This window comes from Saccostrea echinata, unplaced genomic scaffold, assembly GCF_033153115.1.
Source record: "Saccostrea echinata isolate AGI-Se365-2 ecotype Australia unplaced genomic scaffold, CSIRO_AGI_Sech_v1 ptg000001l, whole genome shotgun sequence".
Lineage (NCBI taxonomy): Eukaryota > Metazoa > Mollusca > Bivalvia > Ostreida > Ostreidae > Saccostrea > Saccostrea echinata.
In genome coordinates, this window is record NW_026889750.1 from 16,079,298 (window position 1) to 16,102,287 (window position 22,990).

Sequence of the window (22,990 nt, forward strand, 5' to 3'; positions counted from 1 at the left end):
CCTTTTGGTGAACAGTCTGTATCACTCATTGTTTATCCACCATTAGTGATCTTTAACAGAGGAGACTATGTAGGTTTCACATGTTGACAGTCTACACACCATTGAGTAAACTACATCATTTCCAACTAAAAGAAATCTTTTTTATTCACAATAAATGGATTGAAATATGCTGCTCAAAATAACTTCAAAATATCAATAACTTCCTCATTCAATTTAAAATAAAATCTTATTGAAAATACCAGATCATAAGTTTAGTTTAAGTACACTTCATACTTTCTTGGACGTTAACAAACCTAGATGAAAATGGCAGATAGGCAAGTTCAATTGCTGGTGATCAGATACAAGAAGCTCAGGCAGGTCCAATTGCTGGTGACCAGATACACTTAGTGGTTTGGATTGTGCTGACCGGGATGTCGGCATGGGTGGATTAGAGCAGCTTACAAGCTATGCAGGAGTCCAAGTTTGATTCCCTGTCAATCCTTTCCAGTTATAATATTAAATTAACATATGAAAAAGCATAGATATTAGCGAGCGCAGCGAGCAGCGCAAAGCGCCGCTCATCACTGGGAGCTCTAAAAGCAATGCCTGGGCGAAGAGAAAATTCTGACTTTGCAAATTGATCCAAATGAATTTTTTTCCACAGTTACCTGTGGTCCCATAATGCTTTGCGAATTGCTTCTCCCCACAAACAATGTTCTCGCGGTAGCAAGAAGTTCCAAAAAAAATATACACCCACGTTGATTTGATGGATATATAGCAGACAAATAGTAGATTAATACTTCTTTATTAAAATAAGCCCTGTTCAGACTTTGTTTTGGTAATGCTACTTACAAGCGACGTTATATGACGTCAGAGTCTAGACGTACTAAAAGTCTCGTGCAGTTTGATAACTTTGAAGAGCCCGATCTAAATTAAAACTGAATATAGGTATCTGCGCTCACCCTTACGGTTGCACCGTCAACATACTAAAAATATACAAGACATTGTACGTTCGAAAATGACAAAATAATTCCCCTACTCTCGCACTGAAAGTCTTCAAACTTCTATACATTTATAATATATATATACACACTTTTGAATAAATTCACTAAATTCTAAAGAAAATAAGGAGCTGTGTAAGAGTGTGGGGTGCTAACTTTATTGAAAAATGAGAGGGGTAGATGTTGATTATACTAGGCCTACGTTTTCTAGTGGGGTTTCTAACATAAACCATAAAAATACACCTCACCCTCCGGCCGCCAGTCCGCTTCTTTTTTCTTATACAATGCACATAACACAGCTCATCGATGTAGCATCAATGTTTCGGTGTATTTTTCTTTGTGACCTCTTCGTTTCTACTTCCGTTTCATTTTCAGTTCTTGCTAATCATGCCAAACGTTATTTCTCCCGCCGCTAAACTAACTTCGGGATCGATGTACTCAGCTACATAATATAAAACTGAAACCATACCGGAATTAATTTTCCCGAACTGCTTGACTGGTTAAGTAATAGACTCTACCCAATCTGTATAAAACCAGGAGTTCCGAGATGAAAAGCGAGGGAAACAGAATGCTGCCGGTGAATAGTTTAATGACTATTTCACCATGGGCAAATAGCACAAAAACTATTCCACGGTAGGGGCTGTTTGGAAAAAATAGCATGTTTATTCGTAATATTTTTATATAGAAAAAATTCACAGAGGTATAATAAATTAATATTGTAAACATAGATACTATATGCTTGTGCCCCCTCAATAAAAACGTCTGACTGACCTTTTATTTTTGCTTGTCAAGGAATTTTTGGTAGTTGATAGTTGATGACCCGGCTTTTTTTTTTTTTGGCTTGTCATGAAATTTTTGGTAGATGCTGGCTCCCCCCCCCCCCCCCATTTTTTGATGTTGTAAGGTCAAGCACTAGCAAATATTGTTTTTTTTATTTGCTTGTCAGATTTTTTTTTTGGAAGTCCCCCCCTCTACCCCACTTTTGAAACCGTTGACTGTTGCTACGGGCCTGATCCCAGTTTCACCTTAAGTAAATAAATTCATCAACAACGGATATTTTTTTTGTAATATCACAAGTCATGTTAACTTTCAAAAGGGATCCATGTAAAGTTTCAAGTTTTTATTTAAGACAAAGACCCCAACTGGGGTATATGAATGCAAATGATATGTACAACAAAATAACATAGAAGCATGAAAACTCATCAAAGTATAGAAGGCCTCTGCTAGTATTAAATAAATCATTACAACATATTGTAAACAGTTGTTTTGTTATTCTTAATTTATTACTGACAAAAAAAAAAGACTTTATGAATTTACTTGAGCGTATACACTTGTGTTACTTCCCTTTTTACTAGATCTTCATTTTCGGAGGTAGAAATCGCGGGAAGAAACAAATAATGAAATATCATAATATGACGAGAAAGAATGAAATTATCTTTGTATTCAGTGAAGGTTTGTTATTGAGAGAATAGAGCGATATAATATATTAGCTTCCTTTATTTATGTTTATTGTTTGGATTAAGTAAGTAAATGTGTTATTTCTTATTTACCTGTTTACAGTAATGCTACTAAAGAATCAAATACGAAATGTTTTGGAAGAGAAGGGTGATATTCACAGAGGACCGTCTGTAAATACGCTTATTTTTCCAGTCATTGTGTCAGAAGATAAGGTTAGTATTATTCAGACATGGTTACTTTTTTCAAGTCAGTATTTTTGTACCCAGGAGTCATTCCCACATGCAACAAAAAGTTTCAGCACAGAATCTATGAAAAAAAAGAAATTTTCTGTGGGGCTATTTTATTACCTGGATAAGGAGAGTGCATTTGATAGTCACATGATGTTTGGTACAAAAAGTTGGTTTGCAATTTGTATGTTTTGATCTGTTTCTGTTTCCTTTCACTTGTTTGTAAACACTGAAATAATTTGATTGCACCAGAATGTTTTGTGTTGGATTTGTGCAGTGCTGGGTATTTATAATAGTCAATTCTCATTATTTTGTATGGAATTTTAATTTTATTAAGGTATGTTTTTCTTGTATTCATTTATTTTGCACTTAAAATTAAATGGATGGATTTTTGTACCAACTTTTAAAGTCATTAGCCATGTATACTTGTACTATTCATGTAAAAATTAAAAAAAAGAATGTTTACAATTTCAGATAGGGTGCAAGGCAAGAGATTCCTGGTTAGAAATTGGTGATGATTTAATGTCTGATTTAAAGAGAATACAGGACCTCTCAAGGTAATTTCTTAATTTTTATAATTGACTGAAGTTTCAGTACATCAAAGTTCAGGAGTTTACTCTCCAGGTCTGTGCTCCCTTTACCTTGTGTTAACATGATATTGCTTTGGGTTCAAGCTTCATGTATAAATTTCATTATTACATTAGTGCTTCCATTAAGCTGAAAAATTTTCCTGTTTCTTAAGTATTTCACACTTGGTCCACTCAGATCTCATTGATTTTTTTTTTTTTTTTTTTTTGATAAGTGACCAGGAAATATTCAGTTTTAATTAACTAAAGATCTGAGTTCTCTTTACAAAAGAATATACAACTTTGATCAAATTCAACTTTTTCATTTTGATGAATTTATCAATTAGTTATCTTAATCATGTTAATGAAGATTTTGACCAAATATTAAGATTTATTGATCTTTTAGTCATTAGAACTTTTGTAAGATGGAGTTCTAGTTTTTAACAACAATGCTTTATTTTTTTTTTTTTATATTTTATCATTTTCTGAGGTTGCATGGTTTTGTGAGAGTTAATGGAAGATGCTGTAAAAATATTTGGATTTCCCAGCAGTTCATATTTTCTTTATTTGCATGAACTTAATACATATTTCATGCATGTCTAGAATGAGAATTTAGGATGAGATTACAGTAAACTTCTTGATTTTTTATTGCAGTGAAGAAAATGTTAGTATTGCTGATAAGTTACACGAGGCTGTAGATTTACTTCCCTTCACTGGTAACTGATTATGTTTCATTTCCTTGTAAATTTCAGGTGAAAGAGTAACATGTACCATTAATATAATAAACCAATTGTTGAAATTTGTGTTCACATATATATTTATACATACATAAAGTAGTCTAGATCTTGAATATGAGTTGATTTTGAAAACTAGCAAGACATCATTTGCTTTAGTCATAATTCAATAATACAGCAATCATGCTTTCATTACAGGTAATATAATTGATGTTTATATAGAGTCCAGCATTTTGGATTCTCTGAGGTAAGTTTTTGTTCACAACTCAGGAAATCATTTTATTTCAAATTACTTTATTTCTTAACAGAGACTCACTTGATCTTATAAAATGTATCTATTGTATAAAATACATGGTATAAAACATTATAGATCTGAACATTCCTATCAACTGTTTGGGGCACTGAGGAGACTCAAAGACTGGCACAATGCTGTCATAACTTTTGTTAGATCAGAAAGTTCTGTATGCTCTGAGGAGGTAGAAATTATTCAACGACTGCTAACAACTTCAGGTGTAGAGAAAGAAGATTTCCAGTCAGGGGAGACCACTGATGTTATCTGGCGAGGAAAGATGTCTGTCATTGATAAAACAGTAAGAGCTTTAATTCAAAGAAATGAATAAATTAAGCCTGAAAAACCTTTTAAAAGATTTTTTATATGCCTTTATTTTGTGTGGCAGTGTTATGATATATGCCCTTCCATTCATCTACCTCATAAATTTTTGTGTGCGCTGCAGCTGATCATATCTTCCATACTGTGGATATTGTTATTTTTTAGTACAGAGCTGACAGTCATTTTATCTTATAAGCTTTATACAGAACTGTGAATAAGAGTCTACTGTGCCACGATTAGTGATGTTGACATGATGCTTTTTGAATTTAGATTAACAGAGGATTCATTTTACCTGGTTTTTCAATCACCAGAAATAATACTACATCATCTCAAGCCTTCACAAATGGAGAAGATCAGGTTAGCTAGATTATCATTATCAACTTGCCATCTATGAAATTGATCAACCTGATATATTTCTGAAGATATAGTCAATAATACACATATAAATATATTTTCTCAAGGCTCATAATGTAAGAGACATATACACTGTAAAAAAAATCATTTCTAATATTGAGATAGTTGGTCATTGGCCATATTGCCAGATATTAAATCTCACCTACTGTACACAGAAATGTAGCTGGCAATCATTTGACACATTTTAATCAATGAAAGTGCAACATTTAATTCCAAGAGGGGAAAAAAAGTTAACTGTTATATACACTTTCACACTACCAAAAAAAATGCATCCACCCTCAGACATGATAGTATTTTTATAATTACTGTAGCAAAGACATGAATCAATGATATTTCATGTGTGTTGAAATTTGAAAGCTTGGAAATATTTATTTTTGAAATGTACATGTAAAATCTAAAGATTGATATTCAAAGATATAAAACCAGGCAATATTTTTTTTTTCAGATAGTTAAGTAGGATATGCTAAATTTAAAACCTAGTGATTATTTTTCAGGTGTTAGGCAGGATGTTGGAAATGCTAGATGAAGTTTACGTTCCTTCTATTCCACTCTTTTACTTTACTGGGGAGGAAATGCAACTGTATCCTTAATAGAAAGAATTACAAATTTTGGCCCACAATTTGTTTATACATTGTACATTTAATATTAGCAAGACTTTTTTCCAACTTGTTTTTCTGAACATCTTGAGTGTAAGGTTGTTTAATATACATGTATGTTAACATTTCCTATATACCTTGTATGCAAGTCTGAGTCAATGATGTAAATTGTTAAAGTCATTTTTTTAGGGGTAGGGGATAATAAAAAATTTAACAGAATTCATAATCTTTCATTGTCATACATATTTTGGAATTTCCATGACTTTTTGTGTCAGTAATATGGTGGACCCACATCCTCAGTCTAGGGCCATGATGGAGGTGGTATCAAACATGGACCCACAGGTATGTGTCTTAATTTGTATCTTTAAACAGTATTCTAAAGTTGAACTAGTTGTTACACTTTGCTTATTGTAACTTTTCTTACCTCTAGCAGGCCTCTATGTGACCTCTAAAATCTAGGCACCAACTGGCTCCTAATCAAAACAATTTAGTCGCCAATGCAAATTTTTAGTAGCCAGGTTAATTTTTCTTAGGCACCAATTTGAAAATTGATATTAGTCAATATATAGAGACATGTCCATTATTAACTTATAAACTTCTTTTCCACTCTTTTTAATAAAAAAAAAATTGAAAATGTTTATAGTTCAGTAATTAGGTGATCACCAAGTCAATTTAAAATGGTCGCCAATTTGGCGACCTGTAGAAAAAGTTTAGGCACCAATCATAATTTTTAGGCACCGTGGCGACTAAATTAGTCGCCATTTAGAGCCCTGTCAAGTATAAAAATTCTAACATGTATGTCTGTCATAATGTAAGTTTTGTTTCAGTACAAGTCTTAGGTCAACATTCTACTTTTTTTCCCCAGAGAAATTTATCTATTCTTGATCTATGGGTGTTATTTTTACACAATTTATAGCATATTGTATTATGTTTCACATTCAGATTTTGAAGAATAATTGATGCACTCAGAGAAGCATCAATAAAAAGTTTTTGACATAGTTAACTTTTTCAGGCTAGTCACAATGGTTTTAAGTTGAAGCAAACAAATTTTAATATAGGCACAAATATTCTTCCGAATAAATTGTAGTTTTACGGTTATTTTAATGAGTGACTTGTATGTTTTCCCCAAGATTGCATGTAATTTTTTTTTTTCATGACAAAAGTGTGGATACTTATGTCGACTAGCCTGTTACTCTGATGAGAGTGATGTCCCCTCCACAGCTGAGAAATACCTGAGCACATCCTCCTGGAAGGAAAGCATCATCAATGATATTACTTTTGTACAGGGTACAAATACTGACTGTCTTTGTATATATACAGTTGAACTTCAGTATCTTGAACACCAATATCTCAAGTATCATGGATATGTCGAAGTGATTTGAAAGCCCCAATCCCTTTTTCTTTAAGTATTTTACCCTCAATATCTCGAACCCTCAGATATCTCAAAGTTTTTTCTTGGTCACATCAAGTTTGAGATAAATAGGTTTGACTGTATATTATAGAAGATATGTATTAGTCTTTATCTGAAATTTAAGTAGTGTAAAAATATTCCTTCTAGTGCTTGATAGAATGTCAAATTTCATTTGCTGAGAATAAGGTATTGATTTTTTTTTTTTTTAAAGTTTGACTTTTAATAATTTTAATAAGAAAATTCCTGTAGATGAATCTAATTTTTAACATGCTTCTTTGTTTCTTATAGAGCCAGAAGAGGAACTCTTGCCACCTTTCAAATTTTTATTTTTCCTTCTTACCAAAAACACTGACAAATCTAGTGCAGGGAAATTCCGTCTCCATGTGATGAAATCAGCCTCCCAAATCAGTGGTGTCCTCAGTAAACAGCTTCTGATGAGAACAATACTAAAGTCTAAACAAAACAGCACAGAATTGACAGATGACCCTCTGAAGGGCCTCCCTGTTCTTAGCAGTGAAGTGATCTCAACAATAAAGGAGATACTGCATAATGAACAGAAATCATTACATGGTATATATTAAATGCCCTTAGTTAGCGCTCCATACAGATGGAGACATTTTCATTTTGGCATGGTTAATTGTCTGTCACAAAATCATGCCCAGGTCACAATGATTTAATTCTTCACTTAAATGAATTTTAACTTGAATTCATGTAGATATGCATGTTGTTCCAATACCTTGATTGAAGGTTGTGTCACTGGACAATGAGAAACTTAACTGGTGTCTAAGCTATAACTCTGGAATCCATGACTAGAATGAATTCGTGTTGGAGTATAAAGTTGTAGTTGACTGTCAGATGTGCCCTGATCCTGGTTCAAGGTCATATCTCAAAGGTTAAGGTAAATGGGTAGTAGTGAAGTGGTGTCCTGACCATGACTTAAGATTCAAAGCTAGGTTTGTTGTGGCTGATTTTGCTTAAGATTTTTTTTTTATTAATTCAGGGACATACATGTATCTTATGGGGATAATTGGAGATGGTGGGGAGAGACCTCTGCTTTTGTCAGAAAAAGCATTTAGTTCATGTCATTAATGCTTCAGATAACTTACAAATAGTAGACAGGCAAATATAAGTGTTTCTGCCTGGTTGATTGCAGTTATTTTCTTTTAGGGGAAAATCCTTCACTTCCTAAAGATGTTGAATCTGCTCAAATAGCAGGATTGCAAGAAAGAATCATTGAAAAAATCAAAAACAGTTTACCTTCATATGAGGGAGTGTCTGATCAAGACTTAGGTAGGTGAATTATATTTTGCTGTCAGATAGTGACTTGAGTTACTTACAAAAGGATGAGGAAAATCCAAGGATTTACTTTGTTTAATAGACATTCAAGGTGACCAGACACCACTGATTCCATATAAATTTGCTGAATTAGACAACATTCCAGATAAGACATTTTGAGCAATTTAATTTACTGAAAGGGACTACATGTATATCTTAATAGGCAAGATTTTGGAATACACAACATCCAGATTAAACAAGTTTTACTGTATTAAAATCATACAAATTCTACTGTTATAACTTTGTCTCATAAATGTTTAAATCAGCTTATAGAAAAGTTTCTCATGTTGCTAAGGGTAAAATTACTTTTTATAAATGTTTAAATGGTATGGTCACTTTTTGGCAGATCTAAGCACCATCTATTTCAATTTTTGAAATGCCATAGTCATTTATTGAGCTGAATAATGCACAATTATAAGATTGGCATTTTTAATAGACACCATCGTTCTTTTAATTATTTATAAGTATTCTCACAGCTACCCAGCTGGAGATGATGTGTGTCTATCCAGCTGAGCTACAGATGGATCCCTCAGAATGGCCTGAAAAGAAGTACCTCCAATATCAGGAGAGCCAGAGGAAGTCCATCTCTCGTTTACGGTCCACAGACAGCTTAGTGTTATCCTCCCCAATACAATCATCCCAGGAGGGTCAGTCAAATTGGCTCATGTCAACTGAATTAAATTTCACTGTACATCAGTATGCTATGAAAAATTGTGAATGCTTACAATTAATGTTTTTTTGGCTTCTACACTAGTGTGGGTTCAAATCAGGTATCTATTCTATTCTCTTTCGATAAAGGTCTATAACTCTGCATCATAAATTTTAAGGTGCTCATAATTTTTTTGTAAAGTTGATATATGTAATACTAAGCTTAATGTCAGAAAAAATAAAATCTGTTTTTGTAAAGGAAGACAGGGGAATAGACCTGACTGTAAAAAGTTCTACAAAATGAAGAGATTTTCAAAATTATCAAATTTGGACACCAGTTTGTTTTATCACAGAAAGTAGATAATCTTATTAAAATCACCAAGCAGTGAGATCATCATCCTGATTAATTTTATAAATTAATTAAATTTCAATTAAATTTGAAATTTAAAATTACTGTAAATTTTACATTTCTGTAAAATTCACATCATTAACTGTAAATACACACATGTACATGAATGTATTACAATACTGTAAATACATTGTATTACAAATTTTAAAGATTATTTATCTTTTAGATACTCCATCGACTATGGGCATTAAGAACTGTCTAAAGCTGTTCCAGTCAGACGGGACTGCTATATGCCAGGATCTCTCACCAATCAGAAAAAAGGTACAGCCTCATCCATTCATTGGTTTTCTCTATTTGCTTGCATAAGCTCTTTGTATAAGGTATTAGGTCTTTGAAAGTTACAGTACAAGGTTATGGTTACTGGGTGGAAAAGAGTTTGTTTTTTCATGATATCATTTGGTCTGCTGATCCCTTCGTTTCTTCAAGTTTGATTTTTCAAAAGTTAATTGTTTTGTACATGTTATGACTTGCAATGGATGTAATGTAGATCACCAAATTTTTGCAACAACTTATTTTCACGAGATAGGTATTTGATATTTATAAGTAAGACAAAATTTTCATGAAAGCTGGTTATTACTGTATATATGCTATGCAAATAAAAATATTTTTTATTTATTTTTGTGAACAGACCGTCTCTTGTGATAACACAAAAATAAAAATCTGGCGAATAAAAAGTTTTTTACAGTACCAGGGGTATTTGTTTCCCTTGTTTTCCTCTAGGACCCTTTATTACTTTCATGAATTTTATTTTACACAGAATTCCAGTCGATCTCAGGGAAAGCTGTCCAAGCGTGTCACGTCCAGCGTAACAGGACTTCAGTGGCCAGACTGCCTGGACCAGAGGGCACCGGACATCTAGTTAGTTAGCAGTATTTCTGAACAACTCTACTTGCTTTCTTAATTTTACCGGGGGGGGGGGGGGGGGGGGGGGGGCATCTAACTTTTAAATTGTTAAGAAGTTTGCCTATCTGTCTGTCTGTTCATAGAAAGTTAATCATTTTAAAGGTGCTTCAAAATTAACATCTTTGAATACAAGATCTTCAAACAGTAACAACTATTTGTGTATATAAGGAATTAAAGGATTTTTGTAGTGAAAACAAAATGAGTGGAATAGTCAACTATTTATAATTTTAAAATTGACATATAATTAAATGTTCATTAGTTTTTCAGTATATTTTTCTATATATTAAAGACTGTATGTAAAACAGCAATAGATGTAGCAATTCTAAGTCCATGAATATAAATCTCCATTGACATATTTGCATTAAAAATTCATACCACTTAATATTAATTTTACTTAAGTTTCACATATTAAAGGTGCTTGGACACAGATTTGAAGTTAATATTTTCTCAGATTTTCTGTATGATATCATGACTTATATGTTGCTATAGCATTTCATACTAAAATATAATAAAAATCTTATTTCATGTCAAAGTTAGTGAAATTTCAAATTTCTGGACGTGTTTGATTGACACATCCTTGCACTTTCACAATTTTTATTTTTATTCTTAATACTGAAGAAAAGTGGCAGTTTTGTTGTGTATTAATGAAAAGTATTAAAACTATAATCCAGAAAATTCAGAGTAGAAATGTGAGAAAGCAAAACCAACTCACAGTATTGTCAGTCCATGCTCAGTGGTGTGTGCAGACTTTAACAATTGAACACACCCGGTGAATCGTAAACATTAACAATAACAGAGCTCGTGCCCTGTTTACAGAAACAGTTTATGTTTCACGGGTGTATTCAATTTGTTAAACTCTGTACACAACACTGAGCAAGGGCTGACGATATTAGTGAGGGGGTTTGCTTTCGCACATTTCTACTCTGAATTTTCTGGATTATAGATGTAATGTTTTTCATTAATACAAAACAAAATCGCTTCTTTTCTTAAATATTAAGGATAAAGATAAAATTTGTGAAAGTGCAAGGATGTGTTAATCAAACGCGTCCAGGAATTCGTAGTTCCAATAATTTCCAGATAAAATAAGTTTTTAACTATATTTTCGTGTGAAATGCTATTGCAATATATAAGTCGTGATATTATACAAAAATTTTGAGAAAATATTAACTTCAAATCTGTGTTTAAGCACCTTTAAGATATTTTAAATTTTGCTCAGTTACAACAAAGATAAAAAGACAGAGAAGGTAGAGGAGCAGTGTAACAGAATCCGAGACCGCTACGTCACCACGGACACGTACAGTTCCTGCTCATCGCCCCTCTTTATAGTCAACAAAAAACCCAAAGAACTGGGAAAATATGTGGAAGACATGCTTCCTAAAACCTTGCGTCGATCCCCAAGGAAAGCTGTGCAGGAGTCAACCAAAGGAAGGCAGTCAATAGGAGTTAGATCATCACCAAGAAAGCTACAGAAGAAAGGGATAGAGGGTCAGAAGGAGACACAAATATCCCCCACCAAAAAGATCAACAAACAGTTTATTAGGTACATGTCCGGAGACTGACTTGTCCAGTACTGTGTTAAAATTTCACAACTTTTGTATCCTTAAGTGTTTGTTATAGTCCTTCAAGTAAAGCATACTTATCAGATTTAAGGACCCTCTCTACACTGCACCCTATTTTCAGGGTACTTTTGTGTAATTAGACTGACCTACCATTTGACATATGGATAGAATAAATTGTAATCTGAACTGTATTACATAATTTTAAATAAATCCAAGTATTCTAAACATTTTATTAGACCAAAATAGAGTATTTGAAAACTTTATTTACATGTATTTTATCCATTTGAGTAAGCAAAGGCAATTTTTCTTCATTATTACTTCATTGTCTTTGAAGATTTTTCCTGAATAAAAAAGGCACGCTCCCTATATTAAAAATGGGTTAGTTAATTTCAAAATAACCTTCTTTATGTTATATAATTTTCTCGAAGTCCAAAAAACATTTTTCATCGGTGTATAGAGGGTCCTTCAGGACCCTCTCTACACTGCACCCTATTTTCAGGGTACTTTTGTGTAATTAGACTGACCCACCATTTGATATATAGGTAAAATAAATTGTAATCTGATTTGTATCACATAATTTAAAATAAATCCAAGTATTCTAAACATTATATTAGACCAAGATAGAGTATTTGAAAACTTTATTTGCATGTAATTTATACATTTGAGTTAGCGAAGACATTTTTTCTTTTCTATTACTTCATTGTCTTCGAAGATTTTTCCTGAATAAAAAAGGCACGCTCCCTATATTAAAAATGAGTTAGTTAATTTCAAAATATCCTCCTATTTGTTATATAATTTTCTCAAGGTCCAAAAAACATTTTTCATCAGTGTGTAGAGGGTCCTTAATTAAGGCACAGACAAACTTCACCTATTTTTTGGAATTTTTTTTTTGGTAATATTTTGAAATATATTGAAAATCTGATAGGTATTGGAGCATGTATAATGATAACGTTTAATTATAAATATTTACATTTGCAAATATTTTTCTTACATGAACCTATTGAAGAGAAAATATATTCAATTCTGTATGAACCTATTCAGGGGTCAGAGGTCATGGCGTGAATGAATCACACAGCGAGATGATATCTTGCCTACATGTTTCTGTCACGGTGAAACTGGTTTAGGAACTTCTAAGTTGTTTAAGCAACAAAAAAGATAAAATTATTGAAACATATAGATTTTTTCATTCAACAAATGATCATTAGATCTTTCTTCGGTGTGAAGAATGTTTTTACTTAGCCTAAAATCGTGCTTACCTTTTTAACCCGAAATTCCTTTGAAGGTATGTAAACTGAAGACGATACCGCCACTTTTGACTTCATACATATATATATATATATATAGAACTCATATAATAAAAGTAAGATTATTCTCAGTAGCGATCATTGTTCTTTCATTATAAACAGATATTTCCTGAACTGGACTGCTGAACATCAATGTAAAAATTCAAATGTTGGAGCAAGGTGAACTTTCAAGACCAAACAGCTTCTAGGTCATTGTGCATACGGCGGCCCGTTCTTGTAATAAATATTCGTCTCAAATGTAAATTTAAGTAAAAAAACAACATTGTTAAAAAGTTCACTGGGAAATGAACTTGGTTGATGTGTGATCAAATCTATTGAGAAGCCCTTCGGCCTTCACAGGATTTGATCACATGACCAACCAAGTTCATTTCCCAGTGAACTTTTTAACATTGTTGTTTATTTCTTAAGTGTTTGTCATTTTAGGGTTCTAGCTGGTGAGTCACAGAGGAGACAGTCCTTATCCTCGGTAGAAATCAAAAAGGTGCAGCAAATAGATAATACACGCAGGAAATCTCTGACTGCTGTACAGGCCCCGGACACAACTGGACGACGAGAGTCGCGGTCTGAGAGACATAAGAGGGTAGGACTGGATTCTGTATTTGATGTTGTTTTCTAGGAACAAAATGTCTCTCAGCTTGGGGTTTTATACTTGCTACCAGAACAGAGTTGATCCATGAAATCTGGGGAAAATATTTGAGCTTCTCATTGCATTTCCCATATTAGTAGTTATTAAAAGTGATGTATAATTCATATTAAACATTGGGTACAAGAACATAGTGGATCCATAAAATCACATCCCTAAAAATTGGGGGAGGGGGGTAAATCTTTTTCATTGCATTGCCCATACAGTAAAAGAAGTTATCGTTAAGTGATTACAAATTCACACTGAATAAGTTTTTAGAGATTTGATGTAAAGTGACACTACATGTTGAAAAATATGCTAAACTGTAGCTTTTTGGTGAATTTTAGAAATTGGAGGAGATAGTAACTGATGTTGTCCAGCAACATGGAGTCCACACAGGGGATTCTATATACAAAGCCTGTGTACAGAAGCTCTACAGAGTCACCAAACTCTTTGTCATGGTCAGTACTCACCTGTTTAAGGGCTCTGTATTTGCAAGAAAGGCATTTTCTCAATACTCAATAAGTAGAATTTCAGTATCTCGAACATCCATATGTGGAATACCATTGGTATGACAAATGAGATGGAAATCCCAACCACTCTTTTATTTTTTTACGTCAATGTCTCAAGTTCTCAGAAATCTCAAATTTTTTTAGCTCACCAGAGCCGAAAGCTCAAGTGAGCTTTTCTGATCATATTTTGTCTGTAGTCCGTCTGTCTGTCTGTCCGTCTATAAACTTTTCACATTTTCGATTTCTTCTCCAGAACCACTGGGCCAATTTCAACCAAACTTGCCACAAAGTATCCTTGGGTAAAGGGGATTCAAGTTTGTTCAAATGAAGGGCCACGCCTTCTTCCAAGGGGAGATAATTATGAATTCGTGAAAAATTAATGGCATCATTAAAAAATCTTCTTCTCAAGAACCACTGTGCTTGAAAATATGAAACTTATGTGGAAGCATCCTCAGGTAGTGTAGATTCAAGTTTGTTCAAATCATGACCCCCGGGGGTCGGGTGGGGCCACAATGGGAGATCAAAGTTTTACATAGGAATATATAGGAAAAATCTTTAAAAGACTTCTTCTCAAGAACAGCAAAGCCATGATTGGTCATATTGCATGGTAGCATCCTCAGGTAGTGTAGATTCAAGTTTGTTCAAATCATGACCCCCGGGGGTCGGGTGGGGCCACAATGGACGATCAAAGTTTTACATAGGAAAATATAGGAAAAATCTTTAAAAATCTTCTTCTCAAGAACAGCAAAGCCATGATTGGTCATATTTAAATGGAAGCATCCTCGGGTAATGTAGATTCAAATTTGTTCAATTCATGCCCCCCCCCTCCCTCCCCCCGAACCACTTTTATATTTAAACTTTTCAACCTTTCAAGACTGAACTGATTTCTGCTTTTTTCTAGCCATAGTGCTCAGGTGAGCGATGTGGCCCCTGGGCCTCTTCAGTGATTTTTCTACACCAAATTCAGGTCTGAATATTGGCCCTTTCCCCTGTCAAAAATTACCAAGTTTTTCCCAATTTAAATTGCTTTTTTCCCAAAATAAAACCATGATGATGAATAAAGACAATCATTGACAAATTTCAAAGATTAAAAAAAAATAAAGTTATAAAATTTAATGTACATGTAGAACTGTGTCTAATTTGTTATTTTATCAGCAATAAATTGAATAAATGATATTAAAATTACTTATATATGTCATTTTACCTGTAAATTAAAGTTAACTACAATCTTACTGATTTTTCCCAAGTTGGCACAGATGTCGATGATTTTTCCCAATTGTAAAGGCCCAGGCCCCTTTTAAAAAATGTAGAAAAATCACTGCTCTTGTTTCTTTGCGTCATCTATTATGAGGTTTGATTATATATGGTCTAATGACAAGATTTTTAGTAGTTTGGATACAACATACAGTGTATATTTATCTCAAAGCATTATAATCAGTTTTAAAAGTAACAAGAAAATCATCTGATAAAACTTTGCTTCTATTAATTTTAAAAAGTTTTTATGTTAATTATAAATGGAAAAATGAAACTTTGCAGTCAATTCTGAGATTATGATAAGCTGTTGAACATAAATATGTATTTCATTTCTTATACTAGGATCTGCCAAATTCACAAAATCTGAGATCAGAAATGAGAAACATTGCTGAAGGACAAGTTAAACAGGTGGTGGATCTAGAAAAACGAAAACAGAGAAAGTAAACAACAGGTGGTGGATCTAGAAAAACAAAAACAGAAAAAGTAACAATAGGTTGCAGACTTTTAAAAGAAATCTGAAGTCAACTATATGTTCTGCTATGTGAATTGTCAACAGATATGTTTTATTTTTCTTGTTTAACTTGTTAAAGTAATTTGTGATTTACCCAAGTATCATTCAGTAATTATTTTAGAGTAGATACATAAATACATTATGTAATCTGTTTTTCTCTATCTACCTCCTTTGAAAAAGTTAAGAACCTTAGGTTCAGACAGTACACAATGGCCATAATTTAAAAAAATGTGAATTTACAGAAGGATTATTTTTACAGACTATGCATTGCCATTCTTCTTTTAATTTTACATGAAACAATGTGAATATATGCCCCCCCCCCTCCCTTCATTGATCTCATCCCATAAGCAAGAGCTGTAATTTAAACAGTTTAGGATGCTTGCATTATAATTTTAAAAAATAATTGGTACCCTTCTTATTGTTAAGGAGCAGACAAAGTTTATTTTCTAACACAATGATACCTCAAGTTTTTATGTTGAAATTGATCCCCCCTTGGTTCTGGAGATATATGACTAGGGAAGGAACCAAACCACAATATAGGCCACCTAAGAAAGCCATGTGATGTTAAAAGATGAAGAATTCAAGGAAAAAAATATCTTTAAATGAAGCTTGTAGATATGATGAGTGGAGTACAAAAGTTTGTAGACACTTGTCTGGCTGCTATGTGTTCTTGACATCCTGTTAACATTATGAATTGTTCAATGTCACCAGGACTCAAAAGAAAAAGATAACGTATTTACTTACACCTGGATGTATGTGATAAATATTTAATATATGTATTTGATAATAAATATTTAAACTCCTTGACACAGTTGTTATAAGATAAAGTACATGTACAAATCAATGCCAGCACCAATAAATTTTATTTATCAACAAATAACATATCAATGGACCTGAGATAGTGAACTAGCATGATTACTGTTTATCCTGGCTGATAAAATCCCAACTAAGTATATACAGAAATGTTTGCATGAAATTTAAAGATTACTGAGCAGTTTTGCTAAAACATAATTCAAATAATCATCTCGAGTTACAACTGTTTTAGATAATGAATCATAAATTCCTTCTATTACAGTTGCATTTGGCACTATATCTGCATCAGTGTAAGTAACTTCAATGTCAAAGCCTAAAATGGCACATTTACCAGCATCAACATTTACAAGAACAGCTGATGGGGAACCAGTTTCCTGGCTGTCATAGAAACCTATGACCTCTGACTTGGTGTTGGGGTTAAAGGTCATTTCACTTCCAAAGGCCACTGCAGTAAATCTTTTCTCCTCAGAGTAACACACTTCACAAAAGTTTTTCCTTTCTTCTATTGTATGGGTTGACACATCTTAGAAATAAAAACATTTAGATATTAGGAAAATATGTCCAGAAAGGCAAAATTAAAGAAAGCTTAATATTAATCTTAATTTCTAGACATTTTAATGGTATATAAAACTATGCTCCTTTAAAGCCATTTGCTAAAAGTAAATTACAGTCAAGAGGCAGTATTTCTTTCCATTACTTTTTTTTGTATATCAGAGAGATGCCTCTTACTTAAATTAGGAAAGATCTGATTTGCTGTAGTTTTGATGAGTAACACTGATCCCCCAGACTTAGTGAATTCTTGTATGGCTGTCAAGTGTTCTTGAGTGTCCTCCTTTGAGTTTATTTCCCCAATCACGGCTAACACAGCGTCCTTCCTCCAAACCCCTGGAGAACAGAACAAGTTTACATTTAACAGTTATCATTATATTGTACATCAACATGACAAGGTGCAAACAGAATTATCATCAAGATCTTTGGTTTTCATGGCTATAGAACATCAAGGTCATTGGTTCTCATGGATATAACTTAAAAATTCCCACTACACTCTTTTTTTAGCCAATTTTTCTCACCCTCCATCAGTTTTTCATCATTCAGTGCATCTACAGTGAATTTTGAGGTGTCCACCACAGACTTGAGAGAGTTGAGAATAAGGCGAGCTTTCCATGGAACAGCCTCCCTCCCACTGTAAACGTAGATTGTTCTGTCAGGTAGAGGGCGCACAGAGTACTCACTAGACGCACACTGTGTACATTTACCATTACTATCTGTTTGAAAATCACATTAATGATTTACTTCCTAACATCATCATAGCTTTAATACAAAGAAAGATCAGTCAGAAATTTAAATGTTTTGTATGATATTACTTTACATCAATCATAGACACTATTGTAGATACTGTGTCACCACGAAATTGCCTAAAATATTCAGATTCAAAAGACATTTGTCTCGTGGTCTGACCTGTGATTTTAATGTTCCAGTCTTCCTGAATTCCTTCTACTGTAGCGGGAAACATCATGCCATCAATCACATGATTAACTCTGACCTTTTGACCTTTCTTGAACATTTGAAATTTGCATGCCTCTGTATAAAGGTTTTCATGACTGAGATCCAGATAGTATTCCAGTTTGTTGCAGATGTCTGCCAGGACTTTCTCTCGGCTCACCACAGTTCCGCCATTCTCGCAGCAAACGCTGGTGGCAATGCCGGTAAGGTCTGGATGACGCCGCATGTCTGAGTTAACATTGATCCCCATCCCAAGCACGAACAGGTGTAGCTCATCTTGGGAACCTACAAATGAAGTGATATGTACTTCACATGTATAATAAAGATCCTATACACTTTAGTATATATACATAATAGTATTAACTTAATGCTATCTCCTTAAATATATATACAACTTTGAACTTTGGTATCTTGAACACTGATATCTCGAATACCATGGATATGTCGAAGTGACTTGGAAGTCCCAACCCTGATTCTTTAAGTATTTTACCCTGTATATCTTGAATCCTCGGATATCTCGAAGTTTTTTCTCTGAATCAGTCCCATTGAGTTCGAGATAATGAGGTTTGACTGTATATATATAAGTCAGGGGTTATTTGGATTAAATAAGCATTAAAGCTGAACACGACTTGTAAATAGGCATACGCCATTTTCGATATTACCATCTTAGATATCAGCACCAGGGTATACTCTTCACATTCGTTACACCTGACTGCTGTATTGTCACCGGTATCGGCGTGGAATGGCGACCTGTGTTCGTGCTGGTTATCTTACATTCCCTTTGTTCACATTTTGCAGTTACATATATTTGTGTTTGTATGTATACTGCACTGACCTGTGCAACTGTTGTAAGTGTCTTTGGTATCTTACTCTCCTGCATTAGAAGAAGCACACAGTTATTTTTGTCCCTACCAAGTGCTGTATAGCATACGTCCGTCTACACCGGTGATGATTGATTACACTGAACAGTGACCAAGTGAGTGGCTCTTTATATAGGGGCCCTCAGATACAGCTCGAGTCCAATCGAATAAGGCGGACAGATTCTTTTTACGAAGCGTGTTCAGCTTTAATGCGGTAAGCAGTAATGGAAGAAATTGTACAAGTGATTCTGTTGGAATCAAATAATCTAAAGCAAGTATCACTCTGTTGTAAATAAAGGCAGTATTTTATTCATCAATTACATCTTTATTTACCAGGTAAACGTCCTCCATGTTCTGCCAAGAATCCAGCAAGTTTATGACCTTTGACCCAGACATCATTTGGCCACTTCAGGCATGCTCCAGAAATGCCATAAATATCTTGTAAAGTACACACCAATGATAATGCCCCTGCTACCTCTAAATCAAACCTCTCTACAAATGACTGAAAATGCACATCACATGTATTTGGTTCAATAAGAACTAAAATATGAAATGGAAGGAGAAAGTGTAAAGATCAGGAAAGGATTCAAACCAAGGTCCCCTAAACTCCAGAAAGGCAGAACATCAATTGATGTGTCTTACCACTAGAAAATGAACCAGCTTCAAATCCCCATCTCTTGGTCCATGATATCAACCTTGGGTTGTCCCTAGCAGGTTTAAGCATGTCAGTAACATAGAATGAAATATGAGAAAATGTGACAGACCCCACCAGATTTTAAACTCCCTAAACTCACAACAGGTGCTCAGTTGAGCAAACTGAATGTCAGTGAATTAATTAATCTACCTATTTCTGCCTCTTCTTATCTTAATTTTTTTTCACCTGTGGATACCAACTTGAGGCTCCTCTATTCAAGCAGGTTTCTAGCACATGCATGATATCAACTGAGCTACCTGGCCACTTGTACACAAACTTCTCACTTTCATATCCCCTCCCCCACCCCATGTCTTTGCACCCAAGTACATCTGCCAGTTCTTGGGCACCACACTGAGTGTAACAAGGAGACATAAAATGCAGTGTTCCAGGCATGGGATAAAATCCTTGTCTTTTTCAATACATATTCTCCCTCTCTATTACAATAACTGTGCATGATGACATACATATATATGTTGTACTAATTAGATACATTTTGAGTGGCAGGAGATGGTGTATGTATGACTATGGAGAAGTACAAATTTCCCCTGTTGAGAGCGTGCCACTTGTGGTCCTTTGTTCCTCTTGCTTTGTTCTGAATTTCTGTCAGGTATATTGTCCCTGGTGGAACACCTGTGTAAAATAATATAAGTATACATGACATTGTATGTATTTTTCAATATACATCCATTTAAGATATCGAACTTTACATGCTTTTTGTGTTACCTGCCATTGGCGTTGGAAGCAAATTGAAAGTGGGGGCGCTAATTGAAAGAGAAAAAAAATTTCAAACCTGAAAAAATCCTATTTTGTGGGGAGGGGGGATCAAACTTCTTTCAGTACCAATTTTTAAATTTTTTTTTCCAAACCCTAGCACTTACCCTTCTTTGTGAAGGGGGGGGGGGGCTAAACCTACGCCCCAGTGTTCAATGCCTATATTATGTCTATCTTTGCAAAAAAAAGAGGGGGGCTAAGCCCCCCCCCCTCCGGTTCCGACGCCTATGGCTGCAAAGCAGTGACACTTATGATACTATATATTGATGACGTAAAATCAAGCATAGTATGTTACCCGCCCTGTGCTTGGCACAATACCAGGTGTCAATCAGTCTTTCCATTTATATTTCTGGACTTTTTTTAGAAGCTTACAGATGCATGTATTGAGCTGATTAAGGTATAGTTTGTAAATCTAGCTTGATAAGGTATACAGATGAAGTTCGGAATTACAACAATGTTTTTTGACAGAATTATGAACATTGGACTTGTGTCTATTAGGGTACAATGATTTCATTCCGGGGGAGGGGGGGGGGTGCTGGCAGATTTTAGAAATAATCTGTCCTCGAAAATGTTGAAAATAAATAATCCGTCCCCCACCCCCTCCCCCCAGGTAACAGAAGTTTAGAGTTTGGAAATAGATAATCTGCCCTTCACCCTTTCAGAATCAAATGGTTGTCCCATTAATTATTACTTTTCTACACCTTAATATTTTAAGGGATCTAGATTACTAACACCATGGCATATAACAATGCTCGGGCTAAGGGGAGTCGGTTAATGTTTAATGTATTTTATGCAAAACTCTCAGAACGAATTTAAAGTCACCTTGAATTCCTCCAAGTTTTGCATCATCCATAGTAGTGTCCGTAACATCCTTGTATATAATTTTCCTCCCTAAGTAAGAGCTTTTCAACAGCTTTGTGAATTGCTCACAGTCAAAATTCTGTATTGTGGACATACTGAAAGTGAAAGTAGGTGGTAAAGCAGGTCAGCTGAGATTGTTCAAGCACTGAATATATTCCTCCAGTTCCTCTTCAGAAATTCATCTACAATAGCTAGGTTTTGTTCACGAAGTCCGAAACACAATATAGGCCATAAAAGGCCCATACGATGTACGGCTGCCCTTCAGTTAATGTGTATTTACAACAGCCACTATCTAGAGAGGGAGATTAAAATAATCTAAGTCACGTGTAATCTGACGCTCACGTGTACTTCCAGTGCTGACATTCAAACTCGATCCTAAAACTACAGGCACTTGTTTCGTATACGGGGCAACCCTACTTACTTTTACCACATAAAATAAATAGGGGTGCCCCGTATACAAAACAAGTGCCTGTGCCTAAAACACTAATCTCGGTGGAGATTCGGCTGGGCTAGATATTTGGACAGTCCAAATATCTAGCCCAGCCGAATCTCCACCGAGATTACCTAAAACACATCAAACATGTCAACTATTAAGGTCATACAACGTACATGTACATGCACCTAACAACGTACATTTTAATTTAAAATCATAATATCATCAAACGTTCGTAGTCAAAAAATCAGCATAACTGGTTTTGAAGAGATATCAAATGATAAAAAAATCTGTTAATTTTGTTATTCGAAGAAAAATTACCAAAAATATACAGTGTACTTTAGCTGGTATTTACTTATGATTTGATTTAGAATAGGTGTATATATCATCAATGGGCATTATAAAGGTCTCACATAGGTCCTTCAATTGTTGGAACTAATAAATTTTACGGAGAGTAAGTAAATAAACTTAAAGTTCAAAACTACGTTGCGTATGTCCTTAATTCAAAGAGATGCATAGCTAGAAGACACTGTTCACTGGTTAAATCACAGGGGCATCTTATCCGCTCTGTTCTCTATTACACATATGATAAATACATTTATTGTATTTTATCATAGCTGTAGAACAGAGCGGATAAGATGCCTCTGTGGTTCAATTTAGTGAAGATTATGCGGACAGTGACCGCTCAAAAAGTTTGACACTTGCTATTTTTTATTTCTCCAGTTCTTGAATGAAATTAAAATTTACAAAAATTTCAAAATGAAGCTTGAAATTGAAATCTTTAATTTTCGTGCATCTTTTATGCATCTCAATATGATTGTTCCTTAAAGTTTTAGAAACGGTCTTGTATACAGTTGTCATTTGTGAATTTAAAAAAAAAATTGCAATGGATACCTATTGTTTTTTTTAAAATCCAGAAATATATTTGTTGATCAATTTTCAAAAATTGCATAGCGGATTCATTCACTTTTTCTGTCAATACGAGTCAGGTCAAATACATGT

General features: G+C 34.2%; 3 protein-coding genes and 1 long non-coding RNA gene across 5 annotated transcripts in view; 2 read left to right on the forward strand and 2 right to left on the reverse strand.

Moving 5' to 3' along the window:
* LOC133185712 (DNA polymerase delta catalytic subunit-like) overlaps positions 1 to 22,990 on the forward strand; it is a 134,252-nt gene that overhangs the window by 53,378 nt on the left and 57,884 nt on the right. The gene's annotated exons all lie outside the window — the stretch shown is intronic.
* Positions 4 to 1,483, reverse strand: LOC133191072 (uncharacterized). Its single transcript, XR_009721656.1, has 3 exons — positions 1,229 to 1,483; positions 294 to 479; positions 4 to 125 (listed from the first exon to the last, which is right to left on the reverse strand). It is a non-coding gene; the product is annotated as an uncharacterized LOC133191072 (long non-coding RNA).
* LOC133195012 (mdm2-binding protein-like) lies at positions 2,393 to 16,860 on the forward strand. Its single transcript, XM_061330903.1, has 19 exons — positions 2,393 to 2,432; positions 2,541 to 2,650; positions 3,140 to 3,222; positions 3,886 to 3,947; positions 4,164 to 4,212; positions 4,336 to 4,555; positions 4,846 to 4,932; positions 5,484 to 5,569; positions 5,861 to 5,927; positions 6,749 to 6,872; positions 7,285 to 7,566; positions 8,164 to 8,286; positions 8,808 to 8,978; positions 9,555 to 9,649; positions 10,146 to 10,246; positions 11,508 to 11,831; positions 13,578 to 13,734; positions 14,124 to 14,237; positions 15,885 to 16,860. The coding sequence occupies exons 1-19, from the start codon at positions 2,393 to 2,395 to the stop codon at positions 15,984 to 15,986; spliced, it is 2,397 nt and encodes a 798-aa protein (XP_061186887.1). The 3' UTR covers positions 15,987 to 16,860.
* Positions 16,805 to 21,849, reverse strand: LOC133185730 (uncharacterized). 2 transcript variants are annotated; one of them, XM_061321032.1, is made up of 7 exons: positions 21,517 to 21,849; positions 20,414 to 20,553; positions 19,563 to 19,731; positions 18,325 to 18,654; positions 17,937 to 18,131; positions 17,596 to 17,751; positions 16,805 to 17,389 (listed from the first exon to the last, which is right to left on the reverse strand). In XM_061321032.1, the coding sequence occupies exons 1-7, from the start codon at positions 21,647 to 21,649 to the stop codon at positions 17,031 to 17,033; spliced, it is 1,482 nt and encodes a 493-aa protein (XP_061177016.1). In that variant the 5' UTR covers positions 21,650 to 21,849; the 3' UTR covers positions 16,805 to 17,030. The 2 variants fall into 2 exon arrangements, with proteins under 2 accessions (XP_061177016.1, XP_061177023.1); XM_061321039.1 differs by lacking the exon at positions 17,937 to 18,131.